This window comes from Enoplosus armatus, chromosome 24, assembly GCF_043641665.1.
Source record: "Enoplosus armatus isolate fEnoArm2 chromosome 24, fEnoArm2.hap1, whole genome shotgun sequence".
Classification (NCBI taxonomy): Eukaryota; Metazoa; Chordata; class Actinopteri; order Centrarchiformes; family Enoplosidae; genus Enoplosus; species Enoplosus armatus.
In genome coordinates, this window is record NC_092203.1 from 3,042,644 (window position 1) to 3,052,796 (window position 10,153).

At 44.7% G+C, this 10,153-nt stretch overlaps 1 protein-coding gene across 1 annotated transcript in view; it reads left to right on the top strand.

Annotated features, from left to right (window-relative positions):
* The window catches only part of zranb3 (zinc finger, RAN-binding domain containing 3), a 61,695-nt gene extending 57,999 nt beyond the window's left edge, over positions 1-3,696 (top strand). The window contains exons 20-21 of the mRNA XM_070930737.1: positions 2,744-2,875; positions 3,574-3,696. Of these exons, the coding sequence (XP_070786838.1) occupies positions 2,744-2,875; positions 3,574-3,672 (231 nt within the window). The 3' untranslated portion in view covers positions 3,673-3,696. The remainder of the gene's footprint in view (positions 1-2,743; positions 2,876-3,573) is intronic.
* The last annotated feature ends 6,457 nt before the right edge of the window (positions 3,697-10,153 follow it).

The window sequence follows — 10,153 nt, forward strand, 5'->3', positions numbered from 1 at the left end:
ACACACACACACACACACACACACACACAGGTTGATCTGCACTCCAGGGGGCCAGCTCCCAGTAAATGGATTGCTGGGCCCATTGATTTTTTTCCCAGTGCCAGGCCTCGACCAGTAAGCCTGTTTGATTTGGTTGGCTGTTATCCTGCAAAGCCAGCCCCCCACCTTCGACACACACACACACACACACACACACACACAGACTCACCCCCCCACTTCCAAGTGCCGCCGGCAGCAGCATCAGCACCGATCGATGCACCGAGCTTTAGAGGAAACAAACTCAGCCACATGATAAGACGGCGCAGCGGTGGAGGAGCCTCGAGATTATAGGCTCATTCTTTGGTTCATACTGGGGGTTCTGGTGTGTGTGTGTGTGTGTGTGTGTGTGTGTGTGTGTGTGTGTGTGTGTGTTCCTGGTGTGTGTACATGTCTATGTGGGTCTTTACGTGTACCTTGGGGTCTCTTTTGGTATGTGCGAGTATGTGTACAGCATTTTGCCATGTGTGTATTGGTATTTTGGGGTGTGTGGATTTTCTTTGCCTGTGAGCAGAATTTGTGGTGTGTGTAGTAGTGGGGTCTGTAGTGTAGCAAGGTGCATGGTTTTGGCACAAAAGCAGGTTCAATTGACTGGAGACTGTGAGTGTGTGCGTATGAGTGTGTGAGAGAGACGTGAACTATGCCCCGTGAGCAGGCCTGTTCTTTAAATCTGTTGGGATCAATTCCACCTCGCTGCCTTAATGTCGTCAGAGTAGCACTCAAAGCAGGGAAATGGATTTTTTGCCCTGAACTCTTCCCATCAGGCTTCCCTTTCTCTGCTTCTAATTCTCTCAATCATCTTTTGCTCTTCCACTTGCTTGCTCAGTTTTCTCTGTGTTAGTTTCCTTTCTTTTGTTTGTCTGTCTTTCCATCTCATCACTTTTTTCAGAATAAAATAAAACACAAAACCAGCAAGCAACATGCTGGTTCAGTTTCCAGGTCATTTTGTTCCCGGTGTTTCCTCTGTGCTCCGTTGGAGCTCAGTATTCAGGTCCTATAAAGATACAAAGGTCGCAATCCAGGTCCCAGGAAGATCCAACGAGTAGCTCATTAGCACTACATAAAATACAGAGTCTCTGTTGTGTCTCAAAGCTTCGAAATCCAACTCCTCTGCTTCCTTTTATCAACATTGCCTCCTGAGAGACGAGTGTAGATTTAATAAGTGAATTAGAAACGTCCTATATTCATATATTTAGGTCAACATGACTGACCAATCAACAGAAAGTTGACTGACGACTATTTTGCTAACCAATGAATCGCTGAAGTAATTAATTAGGCAAAAATGAAAAAAGATTGTTGGTTCCAACGTCTCAAATGTGCAGATTTGCTACTTTTCTCTGTTTTATATTAATATCTTTGGGTTTTAGACTGCTGGTTAAACAAAATAGGCTAATTGTATCCGTTAAGAGTCTACAACCATGCTAGACTGTCTTGAGAGCTAAATGCTAAAGTCAGCACGCTAACATGCTAATGTTTAGCATTTAATGTTTATTATCTTAACATATTAACGCTTGGTAGCAGGTTATGTTCACCGTTTTTATCGTCTTAGTTGAGCATGTTAGCATTTTAACATTCTCTCGATGTTCCTACAACACTTGTTTCTTAATGTATACACGCTCTCTGAAGAGGCAAAGCAATGTAGTTGTCTTGTAGTAGTTGTAGGTGTTTTTTTATCTGTGACTTTGCCTTCTAAGTAGTAATAATGTAATGTAACGACTGGTTTCTCAGAGGAGAGGACCCAAAAAGAACGACTGAGACTCAGTCTTTACTGAAACAGGCGGGGTTCAGTACACGGTTGAGCGGTCAAACAATGCAGATAATCCAGGAGGGTTAGAGTTAGGTTAAAGATGTGGTCAAAATACAAAGAACACTAGGACAATCGCTGGACCGCTTAGCACAAAGGACAAAGACAAACTGGCACAGAAGGGGGGGGGGGGGACACAGCTTAAATACACACAGGTGATTGACTCATGAGGACCAGGTGAAACTAATCAGGGCGGGGGCAGGTAATCACGAAGGCGGGAAACAAGAGGAGAGGTAAGCACTATAAAATAAAACAGGAAATGTGCAACACAAAACATAAAACATGAACAAAATAAGACGAAACAGGACGAGACGTTACAAAGAGCCTCTCGCGTAGCTTCCGTGGCACCCGATGGTGATGGATAATAGAAAGTCAAAGTTCTGTCATTGATTTTGGTGTAATTATTGTTTTCATCAACTGGTCTTATCCCTACAATCATACAGGCTTATGTTAATCTCAGCATTTTAAACCTTTATCAGAGGCCCTTTTTTCATTATTTCCTGTTGTAGATTTCTGCCATTTATGTGCCTCGCTGTCATGTACTCCCTGAGTCGTTTTTATCTTCTTTTATTGTGAAGCGCATTGCAGAAGTGTGTCCCTGCAGTGCAGAGATTTGTTTAATACGAAGGGTTTTTGTGTGTGTGTGTGGATAGGTGTGTGTGTGTGTGTGTGTGTGTGTGTGCTGAAAAAAATAACAATTTAGGTAACTTTAGTACTCGGAGAGAGACAGAGCTTTACTAAGACATCACAACAGTTCAAGAAATTAACTTTAGCATAGATGGATGGTTTGGGAGGGCAGCGCAATCACAGCTTGTTTTTGGCAATTTAGAGCGGTATGAGAAAACATCCAAGGGTAGTCAGTGCGCTGAGACGCTCACTATTTCATTCTGTGTGTGCTTCTAGCTGAATGAGATGATCCGCGCTCCAGTCGAAGGGGATTTCTGGCAGGTTGACCACATCCGGCCGGTCTACAGCGGGGGAGGACAGTGCTCGCTGGATAACCTGCAGACGCTCTGCACCGTCTGCCACAAAGCCGTACGTGCACACACACTCCGCATCGCTGCACCCATAACAACTGCAACACCTGCTTTGAGAGCCAAAGGGCTTAAGGGGCAAAAGCAATTTGTCTAACATTTAAGGTGCACTGTGGATGGACCCTCTCCTTTTATCCCCACATAAAAAGCAAGCCCCATCACTCATGTTGAGGATCACATGAGTTGGCAGTAATGTGATACATGGTCGAACACATTGATCAAAAGTCATACCATCCCTCACAAAGATATTTATTGCCTGTAATAACATCACATGGTGTGGCTGTACGACATATTGATATATAGCGTTTGTTGTAAAAGGCTATATATCTGTCTTGGGAACATTCTCCTTCAGTCAATATTTCATAATCACAGACAATTCACTTCTTAAAGACAGAACTGATTGGAGAGCAGAGGTTTCAACATAAAATAGAGCTTTCATTGTACCTTAAAATGAGCTTTACTTTCACGCCAGAAAGCATTTTTGTCAGAGTGGGTGTCAGTTTGGAAGGAACCGCTTCATATGTTGACGTGTATAAACTGATGTGAGGAACTGCTCCTTCTGATAAGGGGATCCTCTCGCTGTTTATGCCACTGCTCAGACACTTTAATCTAGAGATGCTCGATATATTGATCTCACTTTCCTCTTCAGCGCGGACTGCACATTTCACTCTTACATCATGTTCTATCTTTCGTCCACAGAGGACGGCTCAGCAAGCCAAAGAACGGAGCCGGATGAGGAAGAGTGTTGCAGCCTCCAAGGTTGCGTCAGACATCAGCAGGTTCTTCGTCAAGAAATGAAATGAAGGTTTAGTAATGGTTGTATAGGTGTAAAATTTCCTGAATCCTCGCTGGCATGATTGGTGACAGCGCGGATGAAGATGCCTCATGATTCTTCAGTGACAAAACTCACATTGAAGTATCAGAGATGCCATTCACCCTGACATCCTGATTAGGATGAAAGGCCGGATTTCCTTTGAATCTCTTAAAGATCCCTTCTTTTCTTCTACCTCGCTTTTCGATGATATCAGCAGAGTCCATCAGTCCATCTGCCGTAACTGTGGAGATCTACCTAAAAAACACAGTGACGACTGCGTCGAATGCAAATTCAGCCAACTCCCCTCTCGTCCCCGAACCGTCACAAGTGCGGCAGTTTTGATTTATGACGGCCCCCTTTTGCTCGAGGCTGAAATGGAGCAGGTTGTTTAGAGAGATGCTGCTATTTTAAGATTTTGCAAACTTGGTGAAAAGTAGCAGGTGAGAGATGAATCGGGGGGCTTTGTGATTAAAATTCCACGCAACCAAGTGTCCTCATTGGCGCCCTCAACAAGTGGCGCCTTGTGAATTTTCCTTTTCGGAAGATAGATGAACGCTCCCTGGTGAAATAAAAACCTATTTTCATTTTGTTTCATGTCGTCTTCTTCTGCTCTTCTGGCGCTTTAACCACGGTTTGGACTGTAAATACACCAAGACGTTGGTTGTTCTGACAAGCTAGCAAATCGTTTCATCGCCTCGAGTCAGGAACATTATTGTCCATGTCCACGCATCTACCTCCTCTTCAGCTGTGCTTGATGATCTGAACAGGGCTTAAGTCAGTCAGGAGGGCTATGTTTAGAGAGACGGAGAGCAGAGTTACTATGGAAACAAGGCTTCAGGTTCAGCAATGTCGGGAATATTGAATCTCTTCTTGTGAGAGTTATACAATGAGCCAGACAGACATCAGAAACTCCAATCAATATCAGCAGGCTCCTGTGAAAATGAGGCCGTCACATTCCTCTGCGGCGGAATTTTACTTCCCCTCTCGATGCCGAGGCTCCGCAGATGTCGTCATGTCACGATTTGTCTGTCTGTCAGCCGTGTCAAACTCCAAACTCAGCACATTCCGCCGTCACTGGAAAGTTTTACATTTTTCTGGCAGCCCCAACTTCCCTCAGCCTATCAGGGCGCTCGGCTGAAGCCTCAGCTTCAAACTTTCTCGGAGCCCATGTGGGTGCGAGCGTGGGTGTGTGTGTATTTCCCCTACGGCTGCTCCAGGTCTCCACTTAATAAGACCGTTGTTCCTCTCCTGTCCAAACCGACAAGCTTTGTGAGTAATGAACATCTCCCAGGCAGCCTTCCAACAACAGCAGGTTTCAGTGTCAGTCCCTGTCAGCAGCCAATGACTCTGATCTGCTGTTTTATTACACCCAAAAGGTGTGTGTGCATGTGTGTGAGAGAAAGTGAGTGAGGAAGGAAAGTAGTGTAAAAGTGTAGCTGAGTGTGTTTCCGCGCGTTACACAAATAGAGGGTGTGTGTGTGTGTATTTTGGAAGAGAGAGGAAGTGGTGTGTGTGTTTGTCAGACGTCCAGATGAAGCCGTCTCGTGTTCTACCCAGAGGGGCTGCTGGGTAAAGAGCAGCGATGCAGCCGCGTGACACTGTTTGCGTTGGACAACCTATCGGCCCAGAGGAAAAACATTACCTCCGCAGGTGATGACAGTAATAAAGATGGAATCAAACACAGACGGATGGCCGCCTAGGTTTGCGTGTTTGCTCTCCGTCCAACACGCCCCTCCCTCCCCTCTTCTTTTAAAGCCAGCTTCAGAGCAAAAACTCACTTTTTCCAATCAGCGTCTTTTGCCTCGGTGCCACCTCTGCAGAGACGTTTCAGCGGGTTACATGGCAACGCAGCACACTCTGAACGTCACATGGCCAAAATTAGCTGGGCAAATATCTAGCGGAAACAATGACATATAATTAGAAAATCACATTATAGTCACAAGGAAAAGACAATGAGATAAGAAAAGAAAAATAGCGCCATCTGAAGAAAGTCCAAACAAATGGAATTAAAAAGTGCAGTGCAAGAACACCACAGCAGTGAACCCGTCAGAAATCTCATGGATTTTTGGTGACATTCTGCACATTATATTTTATATTTTTTGTCAACACATCCCATGAAAAGACGCAGCAATGAATAGGTTTTGCTGACAAATACCGTGTGTGTATCATATCCTCTGTGCCACAGGGCTCCATTGTCCAAGAACCATTAAAAACACAGTGAAACACGATATATGGAGTCATGGAGACTGGATCACTCAAAGAGGGCAAGTTGTTGGTTTTGATCTTCTCGCAAACATCAAAAAGAAGAGAGGATCATTCGAAGAGCAATGCATGTCCTCTACATGCTAACATCAGAGTTGCAACAGTGCTTCTCAATGTGGGTCAGAGGACCTCCAGGGAGGCCTTTTCAGGGCTCCTGGGGGTCCATAGCAAATTGAGAAATAGATTAATAGCGCTGTAACTCAATTCCATAGGAATTTCTCTAATTACAGACATTACATTATGTATGAGAATGATTATTGTAATTGGAGGCTTCATTTTCAATATTATCTCCCCATAGGATGTGGTGACAAAAGGTGTCTTTTTAGGGCTCTGTGACATGGAAATGTCTGAAAGGAGCTGTTCCAACCAGGCAAAACTTGACAGTAAACTACACAAATCATTCATAATTCAATCGTGATTTGCATTCAGACAGGAAGGCGTTATATTTGGCGCCATTCCATCGGTTATTCCATTTCAACCTCGCCTGCCCCCATAATCTACTTTGGCCTTTTCAGCTGAAGGAAGCGCTTCTACAAACCCAATCTTGTGTGACAGGTGTGATGGAGAAGGGCCAATAAAAGCCCGCACGGCGCTCTGCGTGCAGCCGCCGGCTCTCCAATCCGTGGCTGAATCCTGCTGTGGTTTGATTCCTGGCTGCCACACTCTCCACTGTGATCCCTCTGTGTCTGTGACCCTCCCTGCCCTTCAGCAAGGGAAAGGAAATAGACACGAGGGAGGCCGTACCCCCCGCCGCTCTCCTTCAGGAATGAAAAACAGGAACGGCACCGTCTCTGTCTTGCCAAAGCACCTCTGATATTCTGTCATTTGGTGGAATGTGAACTGCAGAGCCTCATTATAGAGAAGGAACGGACCTCAAGTCAGACCTCTGTGGCGTTGTGTTACAACAACGAGGGCCTGCATTCTAAAAGGCTGCACCCGCACCGTCTAATTGAACTCCGGAGTCGGCGTTTAGGAAGCAATTCTTGGCTTTAAACAGCCACAGCCGATGAGAGGCTTTTGTCTTTATTGTCATATTATCTCTTGGGATGGTGATGAGATGATTAATCATTTCCTGCTGCAGCCTTGCGCTTGCAGAAGGCTGGCACCGCTCGGCAGAGCGCGACGCCCTGGGTGGGGGAAAACAGTATTATGGCCCAGGTAATTGGTGGAGGACCATCACTCATAAGCGATCTAATTAATCTCATTAAAACACCCTCTCTGGTTGCACAGAGATGTTTCTTGAGGACCGCCACAGCAGAAGGAGTTTTCCAAAAATGGGTTTATCCATCCTGATGAGTGTCATCCACGCAAATGATATTCCAAGAGAAACCTTAGCCGAGGCGAGAAACAGAAAATCAATACAGCAATTCCATGTAAACCGTGGCTGGCCATTTCCTAATGTCACTCGGCATAGTAGGGGATGTGCGGTGGTAAAAGGATGCTTTCTCATTGCTCAGCTGGAGGTGGCTTTTGTCAAGTCCAAATTCTATTTATTCAAGATGGCTCCCTGGTTTGTCTCCCAAGATGCATGGCATGCTGCGGATTAAGACCAAAAACGCAATCAATTCGCCCAGCAGGAGATCAGGGGAAATAACAGATAAGGTTCTTAGCATAATTCATACAGTCCCCAATCTGGCGAGGATTAATGTATGTCTTCGCTGTAGCTCGCTCTCATTTGTATGTCGGAGCTCGTGTGGGGCAAAATTGGCGCTTCATGTGGCCCATTACAATCAGGCTTTGTTTGGGAAAGGCCCCTGCGAGGACTGGATCTGACCATGTCGTTTTACAAGGCATCTGTACCTAATGCAATTTAGGACTGATGTAATTTCATTTATGTTTTGTTATCATTAAGATGTTCTTCTTCTGCGCTTTTACAGCGGTCTGTGTTAGCATATAAACAAAAAAAACATTGAGCATTCAATGGAAAAAGTCTCCTGAATGCATAAAAGCAGTTGAGGCTAAGACATAAATGTATGCAGCATTAACTAAACACACAGCTCATGCATTATGATGTTACATACAGTCACAGAGAGAGTACAGGCGGCACTTGACATCAGAGGAAGAAAGCCACAGTAGGCCACAGCATTACCGTTTCCCCCTTTCATGTGCGCTGTGTTCCGATGATTGAGGTTAAAAATGGAAAGCTGAACAAAACGCCCTCCAACAAGTTCCCTTTTCATGAGCCTTAAAAGACATCTTTTCATCTCCCATTTCATTTTTGCGGCCATTGATCAGCCATCCTTCATAGATGGCTTCCAGACATCTATTCAGCCGCGCCGTCGCTGCTCAGCGTGTCTGTATTATATAGGTCTTAATGGCAAGGTCTGCCTTTTGTGCTGAGATTAAAACCTGAATCGCAATCACTTAAATCGCCAATAAATTCACAGGAAGTAGTCTGTTGTTGACTCTTTGTGAAAAGTGGATCAACTGCTTGGAAAGTTTCACAATGCGCGCTGATGCAAAACTGGGCGGATTTTCAAATCTTGGGGGTGGGGGGGGTAAAATAGTTCTTCTCTTGCCTCATCGTGTGAAATTAGGATTTTCTTTTTTTTTTTATTATTTTCTTTCAGTGCATGAGCCAGAAAAAGGTCATGTCAGTCTTGTGACAAGAGTGACAGGTCTGGGGCATCATTACTGAGACTTGGAAGGTCTGTGTAAGCACCTTTGGTCACCTCAGGAGAATAGATCCCCACTGCACTGCCGCCGGCCTAATGAGCTCAGACAGCCCTGCATCTAATGAGAAGAGGGCGATTGCGACTGTCTTCCATCAGCCCTCTGCTTCGTCGGTACAACATCCCATAATGCCTTGAACACGCGGCATGAGCGACTGAACAGCGGCGGATATCTTGTCACACATCAATGCGGCTGCCGCGGAGTCGGCGAGGGGATCTGCCAAAGTGCCCTCGTCGCAGGTCCGGAGCTGAAAACACTGGTTCCTTTTGGTTGACTTGATGTTTACCTACGCTGCCGCACAGTCAATAAGATCATGTGACAGCATGCCTGGACACGCTGCAAGAAATAAATCGGGGCACTTTTCAGTCATTGCAGGGAAATATCAACAGCCTGTCCTCTATGTGGTCGCGGGTTTCCAGCTGGCAAAACATGCTTGGATTACATCTACTAAAGCAGTCTTTTTATAGTTCCCAGTCAAACATTTTGTGAATTCCTGGCATGTCAACTCTTAGAAAAATCTCCACCCTCCCGATAACTTTTTTGTTTCTGTTCTCGACCTCCCTGCATTTCACATTAGACCGTGTGTAATGCTTTATGGATGCCAGGAGGGAACGTTAGCCCCATCCACTTGCACCTTCTTGCACATGTTGCAAATCATCATGCATCTAAAAGAGCTACAGGTTTGCAGCTTTGATAGTATATTTCAGCAGCAAACCGAGCTCTTATATCCACATCGAAAAAGGTTATGTTTTCAGCAGGGTATCTCAAACCCGTATGATCTGCTTTCAGTGGATATTGGTGGACAGATTGGCTTTGGACTCTGCGACAATTGATTCGCCTTTGGTTGTGATCCAGATCTGGGATTTCTGCCACTAGATGATTATCACCTTGTAGCTGTAATTATAAAACTAGCAACAATAAAAAAAATACAGACTTGGTTCCAAAAGTTTGGAATAAGTTTTCAGAGGCCAACAAACAAGTTTAACTTGAGCCTGAAGTGTTGGAAGCGATTTCTTTGGGTGTAAGTTGGAGAGTAGTTCGGCGGAGGCGGAGGTTGTCGAGTGCCTTGCTAGCAAATTAGTCCAATCAAATCAGGAAGGCAGGAGAAACCTTTTATTAGCAGCAAAACACAATAGTTCCCTTTCTGCAAAGTTATATTGGCATTTCAATTTACATTTTTCAGCCAAGGCTGTGATGTAAGTTCTTTCGAGGCCTCCCCTCCCTCGTGCAGGATCATTAGCAAAGAGCTAGGACTATTAATACACTGAAGAGCAGTTAGTGTAATTACCATGGCCACAATGAATGTGCCTTTCTTTTTGATATCGTGAATGTATTGTGTGCAAATGTTACTCAAAAAAAAAAAAAATATGGGGGTCATCGTCAGATTAGTTAGAAAATGATTTCACCAGAGCGCTAAAAATAAGTGAATGAAAATGTGTAGCCAAGTGAAATGCAACCAATCTGTCACCAATCTTTCATCATATATGTAAATCTGACTTCATGCAGATGCAAAGCCAATTATACTTGTGT